Here is a 19,817-nt window from a genome sequence, read left to right as displayed (position 1 = left end):
GAGCTAACGGAGCCTCGCGAGCGTCCGGATCCGGCCATGTCCGATTATCGGATCTCGGTGGAGGAGCTGAACGACCTCCTTGCGAACGGCAGCGGTTGCTACAGCCTGCCAAGCGCGCACAGCAACGAGGTGGTGCCGCGCATCCACGTGGGGAACGCGTGAGTGCGCCGGGCCGGGAGCGGGCGGCCCGCGAGGGGCTGCGTAGGGCTGCGAGCAGCGGGAGGGGCCAAGCCGCCCCCCCCCCGGGCATCCATAGGGAGCCGCGGAGCCTGGCTGGCTGCAGGGCCTGAGCACGGCGCCGTGCGGGCTCCTATGGCACCCAGCGGGCGCTGCCCATAAATGGCACCTGCTGCAGAGCCCGGCTGCGGGCGGAGGGGCTGAATGAAGCGCACGCACAGTTCAGGAGCGAAACGCCCCGTGTTGGGCTTGAAGTTTTTTTTTTTTCCTAATTCCTAATTTGGGGCTTCTAATTTTGGGGAGGTTGTTCGGTGTTTATAAATAGCTGAAGTGTGGGAGGCGAAGGGACGTGGGCAGCCTCTTGTCTGGGGACAAGGACGAGGGGAAATGAGCTCAAACTGGAGCATGGGAAGTGCTGCACCAATATGCAAAAGGGCTTCACGGTGAGGGTGATGATGGAGCACTGGGATGGGCTGCCCAGGGAGGTGGTGGGGTTTCCTTCTCTGGAGATATTCCAGACCCATCTGGATGCCGACCTGTGCAGCCTGATGTAGGGAGCTGCTTGGGCAGCGGGTTGGACTCAATGATCTCTGAAGTTCCCTTCCAAGCCCTGCAGTTCTGTGATTCCCCTGCTGCCTCCTATCCTTGTCCATGGTTACCCAAGGGACGGGATGCTGTGAGGTGACAGGGCAGCAATAGCTGTGTGTGCCACAGAGCTGCTCAGGCCCTGTGTCTGCAGTGCATTCCTTTATCCCATTCTGTTCCAGCATCTGCTCGGAGCTGGAGACCTCAGTGTGCTGCGTGTCAGCTCTGTGCTCGGCTCCCTTCTCCATTTCAGCCTTCATTGCACAAATGTTACTATCTTTGCAGAGCTGCTGGGAGCACTTCATGGGGGGAGCAGGAGAATAAAGTAACGCGGTCGTTTGCTCTGACAAATCTCCTCTCTGCCTTGGAGGGTTCAAGCACTGCCTGCAATGTGAGGCTGCTCCCACAGCTACCGGGGGCAGGGATTTTATAACAGAGAGAGAATTTACAGAGTAATGACATCCACGGAGAGTTTTACCACGGAGAGGTTGGAATGTCAACACCCAGCATGAAAGAAACAGAACTTAAACAGAGTTTGGACAGGAATTCATGGCAAGAAATTAAGACATCTGAGTGAGAATTCAGACAGTTCTGCTCGAAGCCTTTTACAATATTATGCATATTTTTTCTCTCCTTATGAATGACTCAACCTCGGGTAAAAGTAACAGCGCTGAGACGTTCAGGAGGATGAGACTGAATGGGGTCACAGCGTGGGATAACAATTTGTCTGTCAAGTACCACGTCTCCCTTGCAGTACATGGAAGTTATCATTAATGCAAACACAGAGGTGAAATGATAAAATAAAAAGAGAGCTTTTGCATATCACAGCAGACAGTTGTAACCTTTCAAAGCGATCAGACGAGAGTTCTGAAGATGAGTCAAAATGCAATATCACTAAAACAAGAAAGATCAGATTGGTGACGTTCACACAAGTGTGTTTTTCAAGCAGCAGCACAGTCAGACAATTCAGATGATATCAGAAGTACAAATAATGTCTTATCACGGCCAGCATCAGGATATATTTGAGTGTAATCTCATGGTAAATGAGCAGGACAGCTGGACAGAATGCATCTTGGCCAGGCTTGCAGAGCACGTATCTGAGTGTTCTGGCTGCTTGAGTGTGTATGGTTAACCCACGAAGCAATTCTTTGTTCCTAATGGGCTCAAAGTGCAGTAAGGAATCTGAAAGATCCCCAAAATCCCAATCCTAATCCCCAAATTAACATTAAGTTGTGTGGTGGAGGAGCAGTTTTGCATGGACGTAACAGTAGAAATGAAAATGCACTGTGGGGCAGTTTTTGCTCCGTATTACAGATGTGGTTTATTTGCTTGGGTGAACGGGTGCAAAGCAGATTCCCATGGATCCCAACCACTATCAGATATGCACTGACCCACGCACTGTTCCTTGTGCCACACTCACCACTTAAACAGAGGAACTCGCAGGTGAATTAACGCTTTTTGTTTTGGCCTTGCTCTGTAGGATTTACTTTTGTGTTGCAAGCAGAATTCCCTTGGCCCTGATACTTGTCCCCTGGCACAGATGATGTCCTGCCAGATGGAAAAATCTGTCAACATTTGTTTGGGTAATGAAGTCCTTTACAAATACTTGGCCCGTTGCCCGTAGTTGTTTGGCACCGAGAGAAGATGTAGAAACTTCACTCATGCCTAAGAATTCGTGCGTGAGGATAATTTAAGGGGTGAAGGGTCGTTAGGAGGAAAGGAATGCTCGAGATGTTCATAAAGCCTTGAATTATGTGAACGTTGCCCTATGCAGCCACGCGGTGTGATAACATACATCTTACTTTCTGTGTTTCTGTATTCCTGTGGCCTGAGAAGGAGCATTGGAGGCCGCCAGCAGAGGCTGCTTGTAGCTGGTTCTTAAATTAGCACATGGAGAGAGTGGTTAATCATAGGAGCAATTAGCCAGGCATTTCTGCGATCTCCTAAGTTTCCTTAGTTCAATCAGAATTTAATGTTCACAGCTACAGCTGTGCCGTAGTAGGGAGCAGAGGATTAAGTCCCAGTGTTCGGCTGCCAGCCAGGAAAGGAGCGTTCTCTGACATGCAAGTAGTGACCAAGGCTCTGAATATTTCCGCGTGTCAAATCTTTAGCTAATTTGAGCGCTGTATATTTAGCATCCCTGGGCAGAAAAATGCAACCTTTCGGTCATCAGTAGCTTTTGGGGACGTCGTCAATACCGAGACACCGAGTTCTAATCGTTTTCTTGACACTTTTTGTCACACAGGTTCATAGCCAAGAACATTATGAAGCTGCAGCGCCTGGGGATAACCCATGTTCTGAATGCAGCAGAGGGGAAGTCATTCATGCATGTGAACACTAATGCAGAATTCTATGAAGGCACAGGCATCACATACCATGGCATTAAAGCTAACGATACGCAGGAATTTAACCTCAGTCGATATTTTGAGGAGGCAGCTGATTTTATTGAGAAAGCACTTTCCCAGAAGGATGGTAAGGCAAACTGAAATGTCTTTCTGCCTTGTTTTCTGTCCGCTGCGTATGGTTTAGCTCTTTATTTCACTGCTTGAAATGGTTCTTTGCTCCGATTTTCAGTTGGACAGGCAAACCAGTGATTCAGATCAAGCCTTGGCATCAAAGACACCTGAATATTCAATAAAACATCTTAGTCATCTCTCTATGGATGTGGACCTCCAGTATATGTTAAGTGGAAGTCTGACATTTTAGGGATGACTTTGCAAAGTGAAACAGCAACTGCATCCTGAAGTAGTGGCTGTCTGGGAAGACGTGTCCTTATTATTCCTCAGACAGATGAAAAGCCCAGAAAGCAAATACAGGATCTAAAAGTAGTTTTACAGCATTGGAAGGCAAAAATGATGCAGGTAATGCATTGCTGAACTCGCTGTATGTTTGCTTCTCAAACATACAGTAAGGATAGAGCCTGTCTCTATGATCTTATTATTATTTTATGTCACAATTACCCCATTAGTCCCTGGATTCCAGGAAGGCTGGAGATGATTGGTGAAATGCTGTTGATTGCCACATTTCTCTAACAGTGTTTCCACAGAGCAGAAATCCTGGGGCATAGTGCAGTGGGTCAGAAGGTGCTTCTGCTCTGACTGTTGCAGCATACCGCTCGTTTCTACATATGCTTGATTTCTTTCTTGCTTCGTGACTAAATGTGAGCGAAGAGGAATGAGGATTCCCACAGTTCCAGGAGTTCTGTCCCTGAAGTGGGCAAAAGGGGAGCTGCAGCTGGGATGCAAAGTTAAATGCCAGCTCTTGCAATTAGTTCTATGACCCACTGATGCAGCCTGCAGTAGGAAGAAGTGTTCAGCAATGCCAGCTGTGCATTGGTCCCCACCAACTTCAGCTAATCTGATCAGAATCGATAGCAGCACTTCTGTTTTGCCATTCTTTCCATCTAAATATTGCCTCCTGTGACTGCTGCTGTTTTCCTGCCGTGGTAAACAAAAGAACTTTGTAGCTGGGTGGCGGTGGAGCCAGGTTTGAGATTAACTCACTACTTAAATACGATAGGGGATTTTTTTTTGCAGTGAAGGGTAGAGCAAAAGCAGTAGCGAAGTGATGAGGGATGCAGTACTGCTCCCTCCTGCAGTTTCATTTCAGCTTTGTAGCTGCATGAGGTTCTGGAGGGGAGCAAAGTGAAGGCAGGGCTGCTGTACCCAGATCAGCCCAGGATTCTCACTGCCTTTCACAGAGGAAGGCCAGAAACCCTTTTGCTTCTGACCGTAGAAAGGAAGTCAGTTCTCTTCCACATGCTTAAGAATCTTTGAATCCTGCTAATTCATGGCTGCAGGCTCTCAGGAAATGTAAAGAATTAATTGTTTTAGCTGTTCAACTCGCTTCTGATTAGAGGTTTGCCTCAAGCTGAGCAGAATATGCAGCTCAAGGCAAATATGGTAACAGGCTTCCGAGCAAGTCGTGGCCTCAGCAAGTCTGTGTGGTTCATCTGTTCTGTGGTCTCAGGAAAGAATTTACTCTGGAGGGGAAGCCCGGGGTTGTATTTTGTGTCTGGAAAAGCAGGGCAAAGAGGAAGCAGCTGAGAAGCAATAAAAATGAGTTAGGTTTCTCAGAGGGAGCAGCAGCCTGCTTAATTATTGTTGGATGCCAACTTGTCAGCGTTTTTCCAATAAACATGGGAATAATTTCCCTAATCAGTTAGCTGGAAGCTTTTCATTGGTGCTGGCAGAAGGTACTTCTGGTTCTTGTTATTGCATAATTAGTGGTTTCTTTTACTTGAGTGTTAGTGTGATTCATAGAGAGCCAGACAAGCAGCCAGGTATGATCCAGCACGGAGTTATCATGGGAATTGACAGCAGTGCAGCCAGAAGGGTGGGTGTCCTTGAGGAGATACAGTATGTAACCAACAGCATCTGTCTGCAGCGTATTTTAAACTGTGCATCATTGATTCGTGCTGTTTGGTACCCAGTCATCCTTAGGTACAAGACATCCTGAAATAGAGATTGGAGAAATATAGATAGGTGCAGGCTGGCCTTCATAATGCAGCAGCAAATACACTGTAGTGTGAGTGATGTAGAACTGTTAATTCTGCATTATCCACACGTCAGGCTGTAGCAGCTATCGCAGCGATAGCATCGAGTTTTACATATCTCCATCAGAATTCCCAATGCAGAGTCCTCGGGGTACCGAAGGACTAACTGTTGCGATTTATTTCATGCTGCATTTCCATCCTCTGTTCCATTATAACCCACGTTATGACCTGTTTTCCCTGCAGGACAAGTGTTTGTGCATTGCCGTGAGGGCTACAGCCGTTCTCCTACGCTGGTCATCGCCTACCTCATGCTTCGCCAGAACATGGATGTCAAGTCTGCTTTGGTCACTGTCCGGCAAAAGAGAGAGATTGGCCCTAATGATGGCTTCCTAAGGCAGCTTTGTCAGCTAAATGAGCAGTTAGTGAAGGAAGGCAAAGTGAAGCCCTGAAACAGAGCGCTGTAGTGTTTTTGGGGTGTTTTCTCAAACCATCAGAGGATATATTAAGTGCTTTAGATTCCTAACCCCCCAACCGCCAAGCTAAGTCACGTTGTGTGAGGGAGGCAGAATTCCTGCTCTTGTCTAGTGAGGGGATCTTTCTCAAACTGTGGGTCTGTCTTTCAAGGTGGCACAACTTGTTGTGTCGCTTGTGGGAGTTGTTGCAATATAGAGGTGTCTTTAGAGGGGTCGCTCGGGTGAGGACAGCTGTTCACACATATTTCAGTGCCCCTTTGCAGGCTTTGTAACATGCTTGGCATTGACATCCCGTTGCCTCATTCAAGCTTTGTATTTTACTCCACCAGAGCACTGTTTGCTGAGAGCCCCCATACATCTCTCACTCCTCATTGAAGTACTGTGTTTTCTAAAGCTTCTTTTTCATGCACACAGGTGCCTCGAGTTTGAGTGTAGGAGCTTCGAGGAACAGAGCAGCATATATGCAAATGCACAGATGCACTCTTGCAAAAAGAAATGCAGTATTGTGTTCAGTGTGGATATATGCAATACACAGTGTGTGGTAGTAAAGCCATTCAGAGCCTGACCTTGATGCACACTGTATTTCCAAGACTGTTTGTACCACTTGCTGTTGTGATTGACGTGAAATAGTCTGATATTAAAGTTTATTTTTATTATAAACTCACACTCTGAAGAAAATGTGGAGTAAATGTTGAGAAAAGAACTGCAGCAAGGGAAGAAGAATGGCTGTACTTAGGAGTGCTTGTACTGGGTGTATGATAAAGCGTGAAGTACCAGAATGGAATGGCTTCTGAGGTTTGTATTGAACCACAGTCTCCCTGTCCTTATGCTGTTGCTGTTTATTAATGTGGAATAGCAAGATGATATCTACAGATTTCTTCCAGCATTGCAGTGCAGGTGTGCTTACAGAGCATTTTGTTGGTACACTCTGACTTGAATTATTTGCATGGCTCCATTCAATAGAAACCACCGTTGTTACATGCCACGTGGAACAGAAAGCGTTTCCTTTCTATTAAAATAAATCATACCTTGATTCTGTTGGACATGCAGATGAAATGAGTCATTGCAGTGATGGGAGAGGGAGCCTTGTTTACGGTATGCTCGAGTGGGTCTGTGTGTGCCTGTCAGTTATTGCAGTGCTGTTACTGCAGAGGATCTCCTTCTACAGCCTCAGAATTGTTGGCTGTGCTGTCAGAACCCTGGGAGGTTTGTGATCCCTTTTGAGCCGTGCTTTAATGTAGGTCTAGGTTTAAAATCCTTGTATTAGTAATCCACCTGAATCAAATCCAGTTTTATGTATTTGTCTCACTATAAAAAAATCACAGGACAGACATTGTTAAGCTTCTTCAAAAATTTTGTAACACGAGGGTGGAGGGGAACAAAGAAAATTCTATTAGCAATTGATTTAAAGTGCTGAAACAGTAGATCCTGTGGTAAGGAACTGATGGGTGACTCAGAAAGGACGTTATTTTAGCAGTATTTGAGGCTAAGCAGGGACTGTAAAATCCACATCTGCCATAGAACAAAGATATCTGCCAAGTCAAATCCAGCGCAGTGAAAGAGATGCAGCAGCTTGGGCTTTTTGTGCTCAGTTGGAGAAGTTGGAAGGTAGAGGGGAGCGGGGGCGAGGAGCTCTTATCTTACAGCAAGGAACAAAGGAGGATGTTCAGATAGATAATCATCCCTCTGAAATGATGATACATGCAAAAATGAATCCATCTGAGCTGCGTCTCCCAGCCATCAGCACTCGAGGGAAGTTTCCAACTCAGAATTTCGATCCAAAGGAAAAATTGTGTTTTCTGAGTGCTGTCCTCATCCTTCGGTTTGTGCTGTTGGCAGTGATAATCTTGTGTCTAATAAGCTCTTCTGAGATGTAAGTAATTCAAGGCCAGGCTGGATGTGGCTCTGGGCAGCCTGGTCTGGTGGTTGGCAACCCTGCACATAGCAGGGGGTTGAAACCAGGTGAGCATTGTGGTCCTTTGCAACCCAGGCCATTCTATGGTTCTGTGATAATGCTGAATGCTTTCCAAGAGCGCGTTGCAGTTGGACACACTTAGCAAAGTTATTTCAAAATTAGAGTTAACAGCATCCTAAGACCAGACTGGCAGCTGTAATACGTTGTGTTGTAATTCCCTTTAAACTCATGTGAGTGTTGGACACATTTTCCTCCTAAAGATGTGTATGTCTGGCTTACCTCCCAGTGCCAGAAGAGTGCATCTTCCAGCAGTACCCTGCAGATCCAAGTGCTCTGTGTGTGTGTGTGTGTGTGTGCTCCTTGAGCTGGAGCAGCACTCCCATCCGACCCATCCTCCTCCTGCTGAACAAGGCAAAAACAGCACACAACACATCAGCAATGTTCCTCACCAAAGTGTTCCCACTTCTGTTGTGCAGAACTAGTTAAATCTGCTACAACTGGAGGCAGTGGTTTGTTTTGGTCACAACCCTGAGGAAGTATCTTCCAGGGGGTTACAGGTGAGAATGAGTGTCCTTATTCCTCATACAGCAAACGCATCCTGTGCATTACAATGGCATTACAATGGCATTACAGTGCAGAAGCCAGGTGAGCGTTTGCTGTTGCTTTTTCATTAGGAGTTGGATTTGGAAATCTACATCACCATTCTGAAACTGCTGTTGACATCTGTACATCATATAACGATCAAACTGGCATTGACAGCAGTTCCCCTTCCCTTTTCACAGCCCCTCTCTTTCTCCAACACGTTCTTGTATACCTGGAGCTCAAAAGTTCCTTTTTAAATATAAAGCAAGTACTGCTAAATAGATATATGTGTTATATATATATATGTACATATGGGAACAAAAAGTGCTGTGGGAAGGTTTGATGGCACTGACCTGACATTGAGCTGGTGGCTGAGCTGCTGCCTTATGTCTGTCTGTAACTTTCGAATGGGCAGTGACTGTATTCCAGTTTTTATCCTTTGGACAACGAATCCATTCCTTCTGTTTTGGAAACAAGCCCTGTAAGTGGAAGCTGTGGGAGTAAGTCAGCTGAGGGCTTTTTGGTTGGTTTTTGTTGTGTTTTTTTTTTTCTTCTCCATATTTTAATTCCCTGCCAAGGTAGCTGGCCAGCTGACTCACCAGATGGAGCTGTAGGCTCGTTGTTCCCCACTAAGCAGCCCTCGTTCCATCCCTGACCAAAGCTGTTACGTGAATCTGATGTCTTGGCACCAGCAAGGCAAGCAGCCAGAACCATTCAGCAGCACATTTGCTGATCTCTGGTGTGAGAACGATACGGATCCGTTTGCTCTTGGTGACGTAGAGGAGTCCATGCTGTAGCATTGGGGCTGCAGGGTGCAGAAGAGGTAAATGGCTCTGCGGGATCCCTGGGAGAGAACAGGGCTCGGGCATGGGCAGCTCAGCAGTATTTTGGGGAGAGGACTGCTTGGGAAGCAAGGGAGTCCTTCAGAAAGTGGATTGCTGGGGCAGTGTGTAGGTGATGGGCCAGAGTTCATAGAGCTCAGGCTGTGCACATCCCTGAGGGTGTGGATGCCCCACAGACCCCCCTTGGTCGAGGGAGGGCAGTGACACGTGGCAGAACTGACTGCAACAACTGGGTTATGCAGATGTCTTCAAAGGGCAGAGTGACAACAGTAGGACACAAAATCTTGAGCCCAGAAAGCAGCAGCCACGGATTCAGGATGAGCACACAATACTGTTTTACCCCCTCTACCTGCACCCCAGTCATGTCCTGGAAGCACAGAAGCACATATCTGATCCTTAATGAGGCCAAGGGAGAATTTTTTTCAGCTCTCATTATGGCAAACCCAAACTCAGCGCATTCTCAAAGTGTCCTTGGTAGAAATCACAAACGTTTGTCGTTTGCTTTTTTATTTTCTCTTGTGCTTCATTAACAGAGCAGAAATCAATTGTTCCTGGGGGCTGCAGCCTGAACTGTTCCTGCTTGCTGTGCTGTGAGCAGGCAAGCAGCTACAGGACGTGGAAGAATGTGTTTGTAGTTAAGGAATCTGAACGTCCCTGGGATTCTTTTCTTACTGCTGTCAGGCTGCCCTTGTTGAGGTTTTGTGCCAGAGGCAAAGTGCAGCTTCTCATTTTCACCTTCAGAGTTTTGCTTGCTGCTTCTCCCAGCGGGTGATACAGATAAATGTTCAGACAGCTTCTAAGAGAGGGCATCGTTCAAGTGCTTAGAGAAACCTTAAGAAAACCTTTACATCTTTTTCTTGACAATACATTGTTGTGAATGCGCTTCCTGATCACTTTTGGAAATATTCTCTGTGCAGAAATTAACACAAACTGAGCTTTTATAGACAAAGTTATGCCATTCTGAACACATTTGAATAGGGTAAGAATCATAGAATGGCTTGGGTTGGAGGGGACCTCAAGGATCACGAAGTTCCAACCCCCTGCCACCCCCAGGGCCACCAACCTCCCCATTTCATAGCAGCCCAGGCTCCCCTGGGCCCCATCCAACCTGGCCTTGAACACCTCCAGGGATGGACGGGGCATCACAGCCTCTCTGGGCAGCTGTTCCAGCAGCTCACTGCTCTCATAGTAAAGAACTTCCCTTGAGGAGCAGTTAGCAGTGCTCACTGATGATGGGGGCTCTCCCATTCATCCCTTGGCTGTGTTCTGTTGTGCCATGTGTTGTCCTATAGCACTTGGAAGAGGGTTGCTGAGCTGGTGATGTTCCTGTCTGACAAAACACACAGTTTGGTTCCCATCATCCTTACTTCTAAAACAATTAAAGAAACAAAAGAAATCACACGGCTCAATTATAAGGCTTGCAAGTAGAGCCCAAGAGATCATCACACACAATTTCAAGCTTAACTCATTAAGCACCATAGCCCAGCTTGTTTTCAAAGAAAGATAAAACCAAAATCCTGCATGGAAGATACCCAAGGTGGTGTCTGTCATTTCTTCAGAAGCCATTTCCCTCAGTGCTCCCATGGTGCTCCAACACAACATTCCTCCCTGCTGCATGGATCTGGAATCCAAACGCATTGATTTGGAACTGAGAAAAATTACAGTTGGAAAAAGCTTTGCAACGCCTCAGAATTTGGGTTTGGGGTGCCTGTGAGGCCATCACTATTCACATCACAATTGCTTTGGGTAGAAGAGGCGTTCTTAATTGAAAGAAATGCAGTCGTGCTGCTGCAGCCCATTGAATGGAGCAGGGAGGCTGAAGCTCCCCCAGCTCAGCACACAAACGCCTCCGCTGTGCGTGTCTGGGGGTGTGGAAGGGCAAAGAGGTGAAATGCCCTCAGGTCATCACTGCTGTTTGGATGGATTATTTATCATCAGGGTCACCCCACAGGAGAGCACATCTCCGCTTCACGTTTGGTGACACCTGTTTTCTGTGCCAGGGCAGGGGAATGGCTGGAATGGAATGCAAGCCTTAGGTAACGAGTTCCCTACAGGAACAGGGGGAAACCAGACAGCCCCAACTGCTCCCACCCCTCACAGAGGCAGAGGAGAACTCAGAGGCTCCTGTTGACGTTCTGAGCAATGTTTCAAAGTGCTGAAACTCGGTGAATCGCTTTGGAATCTCTTCTACATGCATGGGGATGGATGCGACAGACGTTGCAGGAACATGCACAGGTGTCCTTCGCTGCTCTGAGAGCACATTTGCTTTCAGTAGCTGTGATGAGCTCAGTGCAGGGTCTGCTCTCACTGAAGGGCTCTTCCTGATTGATGTATTTAGTCTGATAGCATCTGCAAACACCACAGAAATATTTGTGGCCTTGAGATGCAGAAATCACCCAACCGTCCTCATTATTGTCTACAATTCTGCAAGGAAAAAGAATACCATAAATGAGATTTTGGAACACGATGCATTAATAACACTTAGGCATAGCTGCCTTGGGCATAAGGGCATCATCTCTGTCTTTTTCTTAGTTGCATCATGCACAGAAATCAGCCTGGCCACGATCCTGTGTTTAAAATAATCTCATGTGCTGCACCCAAGCCTTGTGCAAAACACCAGCAGAAGGAGCAGCGTGCAGTGATCCCACAGTGCATGTATTGAAAATAAGGGAGAAAAAAAAAGGGAGAGCACCTCAGAAAGCAGCACCTGGCTGCTTGCCCCGACAGCCACACTCCTCAGAGCTGATTTCTGTTAAATAAAGCAACTTCTCATTTTGGAAGGAAGCTCTTTCCTTGTTTCTTTCGGTGCGTTTGTGACACAAGATGCCAGAACCCCAAAAACTACAGAGAAAGTGGGGCTGCAGTGCACACTGCTCCCATCAACCCGCACTGCTGCCAGACACAAAACCCAACAGCACGAGGAGTTTGGAGGTGGAAGTTGTAGAGTCCTGTCAACCAAGCCACCCCCACGCACCAGTTCTATTTCACACTGACAAAAGCTGAGATGAATGAGTTGCTGTCTGGCCCTTCCCACTTTGGACAGCCATTGGCTGGCTTGGTTCTAAAAAGGATTTAAAAAAGGGGAATGATTTGCCTGTGCTTGGGAACTGAGGCTGTCAGGGTGCTGAGGAGCCGAGCCGTGAGCTGCCACCATGCAGATCTCCTGGGCTGTGTGCTCTGTCTGCGTCCTCATCCAAATCGCATCCCGGGCAGCTGGAGGATGGCAAGTGTTCAAAAATGATGCGACAGAAATCATCCCTGAGATCACCGAAAATACAGAGACCCCCATGGAGCAGATTTACAGCAACAACAACACGATGAACCAGGCAAAGCATGGGGGAAGGCACATACAGCAAACTCCGGATCCTAATGGTAAGACAAATCACATTAGATTGCTGTTTTGGACCCTAACAGTTTGCAAGAGATTAGGTGTTATCAGAACCTGTTTTTTAGTCAAATAGGTGTGGAAGGGAATTAAAGACTGAGGAGGAATCAGGGTGGTGGGGTCTGAGACCCCCAGCACAAGTGGTGCTCAGCTGGGTGAGCTGTGCTGCTCCGTGTCCTTTGCTAACAGTGGATTTTTGGCTGGATTGCAGGAGGAGTTAGAGCACTTCCAAAAGGAATTCATGCCCAAGTGAATGGGAGAGGACCCTCTTTGGCAGAGGTTTGGAAGTAGGTTGGCTACTTAATAGATTTACTGTGTTTGGGCAAATGTGTGATGTTCACAATGATGCAAAACAGCTTTGGGAGGACGGACGGAAGGCAGAGAGAGCAAAGGAGTTTTTAGAGGAGCACTTCTGGAAACAGGGCAACTCAGTTCTTTCAGACCTGCATTTGGATGCCAAATGCAGCTCACTCAAAGCTCACCCCATCACAGGGGTCAGAAGGGACACATCTGGAGGTTAAAATCATAATATTAAAAGAAAAAAAAAGCTAATGATATTTTTGAGTGCTGCTTCATGGAGGTCTGAAATTCCCCAAAGGGAGCACTGTGCTTCCTGCAGGCAGCCCCACATCCCCAACTCAAGGCAGGTTGCTTCACTTACATCTGCAAATCCTCATTTGGAGCCTCTGATTGCTCTGATATCCACTGGGGTCCATACCACTGAAATGTGCATGGGGTTTGGGGTGAAAAGGAGGGAGTAAAAGGTATTAACTGGACAGGGTATCAGGGTATGCAATAGCCTTGTATACTTATTTTTATGTCTTTGACATAAGGAATGAAAATGCTGATCCAAAAGCAGCCAGACCTTCCGGGGTCACACGAGGTTGCAGAACAGCATCAATAATTTTGCAGCCTGTGCACTCTGTGCATGCACAGGGCAGGTGATATATGCACAGAAAGGACTGGCAGACTCAGGCTTCCATTTGTAAGCTGCGGATTTCCATCACAAGTCGTGCTCATGACTCAAAATTATACCTTCTCCCTAAGAGAAGAACATAACCGTGTGTTCCTCTAGATGGAGTTGTTTGATAAACATCTTCAAAAATCAAATTCTGTGTGTTGCAAGCTGGTCAAGTAGCAGAGCATCCCAAGTGGCAAAAGAGGCACCTTTGGAAAAGGACAGTTCCTACAGTGAGAAAGTTTGTCTAAATCCTGAATGTTAAAAGATTTCTATTTCCTGATGTTTCATTAATCTATAGTTATCCAGTAGGAAAAAAATAAGGGGGAAAATGCCCCACAAAGTTCCTTATCATCTGAAAGGTGCCTCTGAAAGATTTGGGATTACCACAGAAAGCAGTAAGCTTAGAGAACATTATGACTGAAGAGTGGAAATTCCATAGCCCTGTTGATTTCCCTCACCTCGCATGTTAGCTCAGAGACACTTAAGAAAAACTGCCCTTCTGCAGAAGAGTTTAAATCTGGAAGGAACCTCTGAGGTCAATAGAGTTGAACCAGAGCATTGGGGAAGGCTTTGTCCATGGCAAATGAAGCCAGTAGAGTAAGCGCTGGTGCTGGGCACCCCCTGAGCTCAGTGCTCACCAGCACAGCCCTGCGTGGGGTCTGCCCTGTGGTGGGGGCAGGCGTGGATTCATCAACCTATCCATGGTGGTTCAAGGGTCTTACAACCAGAGCAGCCTTGGCATCTTTGGAGACCTCAAACCCATCATTCAAGGTGACTGAATTACAGTCTGCTTGGGTTGGAAGGGACCTTACAGCCCATCCAGTTTCAACCTTCTTGCCATGGGCTGGGTGCCCCCCAGCAGCTCAGGCAGCCCACTGACCATCCATGGCCATGGGACCTGCAGGGATGGGGCACCCACTGCTCTGGGCAGCAGTGCCAGCATCTCATAACCCTCTGAGCAAAGAATTTCCTGCTCTCATTTGATTTAAATCTCCTCTCTTTCAAAAACCATTCCCCCTTGTCCTGTCACAATCAGGACAAAAGCACTATCAGTGTAAAAAAATCACTCTCCATCTTTTTTATGAGCCCCCTTTAAGTACTGGAAGGCCACAATGACATCTCCCCACAGCTTTCTCTTCTCCAGGCCAGCTCTCAACCTGACTCCATAGGAGAGGTGCTCCAACCTCTGAGCATCCTCACGACCACCTCCAGACCCTCTCCAACATCTCCACATCCTTCTCAACGCTGAGGGCTCAGAGCTGATGGCTTCCTTGTGGATGGGAAGGCAGCAGCCACACGCTAACACCCTTCTCCTTTGCAGATGTCTCCGACTTCAGCTGCAGAGAGATGCGCATCACCCGCTACGTGACGGAGGGGCCGTGCCGCAGCCTGAAGCCCGTGAAGGAGCTGGTTTGCTCGGGGCAGTGCGTCCCATCCCACCTCCTGCCCAACTCCATCGGCAGAGGGAAGTGGTGGAGGCAGAACTCCCCGGATTATCGCTGCATCCCGGCTCACACCCGCACGCAGCGCATCCAGATGGCGTGTCCCGACGATGAGACTCGGACTTACAAATTCCGAGCGGTCACAGCCTGCAAGTGCAAGCGATACACTCGATACCACAACCAGTCCGAGCTGAAGGACTTTGGGAAGGAGCCCGCCAGGCAGCAGAAGAACAAGAAGTCACGTCTGTCCCGAGCCAGGAGCAGCAAACCAAACCAGCATGAGCTGGAAAACGCCTATTAGGAGGTCGTGCCAAGTGATGCAGCCCAGCAGCTCTGGATATTTTATACCATATACAGCGGCATGCACAGGCCGAGCACGAGGGTCTGACTGCAGGTGGTTCCAATTCCTTCTGCTACGCTGGGTCTAAGGCTCACATAGTCAAAATCCATCAGATGATAGCGGTTATGGTCTGATAAGAGAATGAGATAAACCGAGCTGGTGGGAGCAGCAGCTACGTTCAGTTTGAGAGGAGGGGACACCCTGGGGGTCAGCATGAGGCCACCTGGTTTGTACAAGGAGAGGGAGGCGAGGCTGTTAGGGTACAGTCACAGCACACCTGGTTAGGAGTCGTTCTGCTTGTGGACGTGGATGCCACATCCTTTTCCCTTTTCTGAATCCCGTGGTGCAGGACAAGTGAGGTGGGGCACTGCAGTCCCATTGGGTTGGGGATGCTGGGGTTGGGGAGGCTGGAGCTGAGTCTCAGCTGGAGTCAGGCTGCCAGAAGGGAACGTCCTCTGCCAGGTGTCCTCATGCCCCAGTGGTTTCCTTCGAGAAAGAAAACCAAAATATGACATTTGTGCTCTCGTAAGTGTGACCAATCCATGTCACACTTCTAATTAGAATGCTGTAGGGCCAACAGGTTCAGAACTGAGAACTGACAACCAAACCATCCTATTCTTTTAGGAGCAAGGGTTGGGGTTAGGACCAGTTAAGTAAGTTCTCCTAAGGGAAGCAGTTTTAGGAAATGGATGCTCCTCTCAAGAGAGATAACCTCACTGATGTTTGTCTTGTAAACAGCTAATGATGTGCACAGTTTAGCATTAAAAAATACTGATTAGTCCTTGTTTCCTAGTACACAACTGACTTTAGTATCAACCTAGATATCTCAATGTACATTTCCTGTTCTGTAGCCTTTGAATGACTTGGCCATGCACCTTGTAGAGCTAAGACTGTGCAAGCCAAGTTCTGGGAGAAGGGTTCTGCATGAGAAGTGGGCCTCTGCTAATCTGAAAGTCATGAATTCCTTTAGAAAAGTCTTTGTTATGTGCAGCTCTGGTACATCCTTAGTTTGACAGCAACTGTACTTCTCAACATTCAGACTGAAGTTTGCGTTTTTCCATTAAAGAATATTACTGGGAAGTGAATAGCCACACGCTGTACGTATCCTGTAGAAGTGCTAGGCCTAGAATCAGACGAACACAACTTGGGATAAAGGCAGTTCCTCTCTGTTCTTATTTTCTGTCTAGAGCTTATGCAGAGATCATATCAACTATGGCAATTTGCCATGTTGATTATAGATTTTGCAGTTATTTTATGTGGGACCAGAATCTAGAGAGAAAAGCTATTGTTTCAAAGAGTGAATTATGTATTTATTTTGTCTCAAAAATTATTTATGCAACGTTTTCCCTTGTAGAGAATGAGAAGTTAAACTGCTTGAAAAATCTTAGTCTGTTATTTTGAATTTTAAATACATTGGTAATAAAGTAGAAACAATGATTAATTATGGGAAGACTCGTTGACTTTCAGCTGCAATATGGAGCTGTTTGCTGTAAAGGCAGTGAATTACAGAACTGGGGCTTGGCTCCAGCCTGGGACGTACGTTTCTATGATGCAGAGCACCGAGATCCTTAATTTCCAATTAATAAATGACACTTCTCTAAGGTTACTCCATATTGGAGCTTCTCACCCCTGGCATGACCATTTCTCATGGAAATATCAGCTTGGGCAGATGTGGAGCTCAGAGCCCCACGTCACCATTCTCATTTCTACTCCCCAGGGAAAGAGCAGCTCAGCAGATTTCAGCTCCCCACCTCCTCCCAGTAGCACTGATTCACAGGTTCTCAACCTGGTAAACCCACTAAAAAACCCAAGAAGGCCACTGACTTTCAATCAAGAACTCTTGGTTGACATTTGATTAGAATCATAGAATCATAAAGGTTGGAAAAGACCTCTCAGATCCCCAAATCCCACCCCAACCCATTGCCACCATGCCCACTCACCGTGTCCCTCATTGCTTCACATTTCACTCATTGGAAGACACCAAGCAAGAGCTGCAAAGCAGCAGCCAGTTTTTAAGATAACAACGTAGACCAATGCCCAATGCAATTTAAAAGGTTAAAAAACAAAGCCCATGAGCACATGCTGGTTGCAGGTCTTTCACAGATTAAGGATCTGCTGCAAGTGAGCCACCAGCATCTTTCTCCCTAAAGATCACCACCAAAAAAACAACCATAAAACCAAACCAAGAGAGAAAGAAACCATCAAGAAAAGAAAAACACCAACAACTCCCATGCATTCTCTTCTACCAGGTGTGCAGACGTATCCTGCTGTTAAGCTGCCATTCAGAGTTTCGCACTTTTCTGCCTTACAACTAGATCTCTGTGCACTGGAAAAGCATTTACAAGAACACCTAGAACAGGACAGAAATATAGAGGTGCTTTAATTAATCCTGACTGTGTTTGCTGGAAGCATTTCTTAGGGCCCAAGGGCCATGCTGAGCACAGGCAATGCCACATCAACCAGAGATTTGAGAATGAGCATCTGCAAGAGAATTCCATTTGTCTCTCACACCAAATCTATGCACTCCCAGTTCCTCCCAAACAAAAGTATTCACAACATACCCAGAGGAAACCACTGGAAACAGCAATTTTATGGGCTAACCTTGAACTGTGTTCCTATGCACATGGCTTCCATGGGACAAACTCAGAGCAACACAACCTCCCAAGGGATTTTTGTAAGGCCCAAACACACCTGCTATTATATTCAGTGAAAGATAAACTCACAGGCAGCTGAAATCCACCAAGTGCCAATGGTTCTGCTTGACATTGAGCTCTATAATTACAAATAGAGTCACTCCATCCATCCCAGACCCAGGCAGCATCTCATGCAAGAGCTCCACAGCAGTGCCCAAGGAAGTCAACCCTGAGAAATACAGAAGGAAAAGCAGAAGGAATAATCACATACTGTTTTAGCCACCTGGTATTAACTTGTAATTAGCTTGTTGCACTCAAGGAGCAAAGTATATGGGAGCACAGAGTGAATTTTCTGTAGTAAACAGGTCTTAAATTAATATGAAATGTATTTAAATGTAGCTTGAGTTTGGATTGAATGCACTGTACAGCTGAATAGACTGAAAGCCCTGTGCTAGGCAGGTAGTGGGAGCCCACCTTTACCTAAGCCACATTTTTGGGAAAGCCAGCCCAGGTTATGCTTTCATACAACCACAGAACAATTCAGGTTGGAAAAAACCTCTAAGATCCCCAAGTCCAACCCCAACCCATCCCCACTGACCATGACCCTCAGTGCCACATCTCCACAGTTCTTGAACACTTCCAATGATGGTGAGAATCCCTTTGTGCCACAAACAGCCATCCCAGGTGGGGCAGCTGTGGTGTGAATCAATTTCTGCCATGTCTTGGCAACTCCAGTTGGCATTTTCCTGCCACTTGGGTGCTCTCTATTGAAATCACCTCTTAAGAATCTACACAGCCCCCAGAATGTTTTTTTGGTGCCTGAAGGAGAAATGCCATCACCTCCATCCCAAAGGGAAGGATCCCCATCTCCTCACTGAGCCACAAACCCAAATTCTTGCACCTCCCTATTGAAGGCTTCCACATCAGACTGAGTTTCTGGTATCAGCCTTCAGGTTGAGTTTTTATTTCTCCACTGCCTTCCAGGCAACTTAAGATGTGCTCTCAGCCAAGGAATTAAAGTGTATTTATTTAGTGGTTATCAAGCCCCTGAATTGAACAGACATCTTTATCACGTTGCCAACAATTTAATGCTTGTGGCATGAGGTTCATTCGACGTCTGAAAAGAAAGCTGCTCAGCTCTGACTAAATAAATAAGTGAGGTCATCCTTCATTCAGGCTACCAGATTCTTTGGTGCAAACATTATGAGAGGCCTTGGGACATAGTGGCTCCTCTGAGACTATTTCCATCTGGATTAGATTCTCTAATCTCTTCTTCCTTCCTTCCTCCCATCTATTTCCTTCCCTTTCACTATAAAGTAGCCACTATTTAACACTGATGTTCCCAGTCTTTTAGAATGGGGTGGGTATTTTTTTTAAACCAGAAATAAGGCTTAATTTAAGGTAATTACTCTTCCATTTGGAGGGTTTTGCTATTTGCAGGGCCTTATTTTTTTTTCTAGTCAAACTAGCAGAAGTTAGTTCTAAAAGTGACCGTTTTCTGCTAAAGTTGTTCTTCACTCCTTATGAATTTCTGGGTGGCTGCAAACAAAAGTATTGCTCTCAGGAAATAGTTACCAAGGGGAGAAGGCAGCAGCCTTCCAATGAAGGGAGAAACTGTGTGTGGAATTTCAGCCTGCTCGTCATTCACACGGGCCTCAGGATAAACTTGCCTTCAGATCAATGGTGTGAAGGTCTTCCTAGTGGAAAACAGTGTTTTTCTAGAATGAGTTTTGTTGTTAACATCCACAGTGTGGCATCAAGAGGTAGAAAGCTGATGTGAGGATTAGTCTTTGCACTTGCAAGTGCCATAACAGCAGGGCTGTGAGGAGTGAAAGGTATCAATGAATGGAAACATCCAATGGGGCACAGGTCAGGGACAAGAACAGGTGAGTAGGATAACTTCACTGGGAAAACTGGCATCATTTTGGAATTTCAGTGTCATATCCTCAGACACATCCCTCCTTTTGAGCTGGAAATGCTGTTTGAC

At 46.7% G+C, this 19,817-nt stretch overlaps 2 protein-coding genes across 2 annotated transcripts; both read left to right on the top strand.

Moving 5' to 3' along the window:
- Positions 1 to 36: 36 nt before the first annotated feature.
- DUSP3 (dual specificity phosphatase 3) lies at positions 37 to 5,706 on the top strand (the record flags this gene model as incomplete). The annotated part of the gene is made up of 3 exons (XM_079547284.1): positions 37 to 158; positions 3,008 to 3,234; positions 5,501 to 5,706. The coding sequence occupies 3 exons, from the start codon at positions 37 to 39 to the stop codon at positions 5,704 to 5,706; spliced, it is 555 nt and encodes a 184-aa protein (XP_079403410.1).
- Positions 5,707 to 12,221: 6,515 nt separating this feature from the next.
- SOST (sclerostin) lies at positions 12,222 to 15,158 on the top strand (the record flags this gene model as incomplete). The annotated part of the gene is made up of 2 exons (XM_079547110.1): positions 12,222 to 12,441; positions 14,737 to 15,158. The coding sequence occupies 2 exons, from the start codon at positions 12,222 to 12,224 to the stop codon at positions 15,156 to 15,158; spliced, it is 642 nt and encodes a 213-aa protein (XP_079403236.1).
- Between the last annotated feature and the right edge of the window lie 4,659 nt (positions 15,159 to 19,817).

This window comes from Tetrao urogallus, assembly GCF_951394365.1.
Source record: "Tetrao urogallus genome assembly, chromosome: 26".
In the NCBI taxonomy this organism is placed as follows: Eukaryota; Metazoa; Chordata; class Aves; order Galliformes; family Phasianidae; genus Tetrao; species Tetrao urogallus.
Note: the sequence above shows the minus strand (reverse complement) of the source record. Positions and strands in the feature narration are given on the sequence as shown.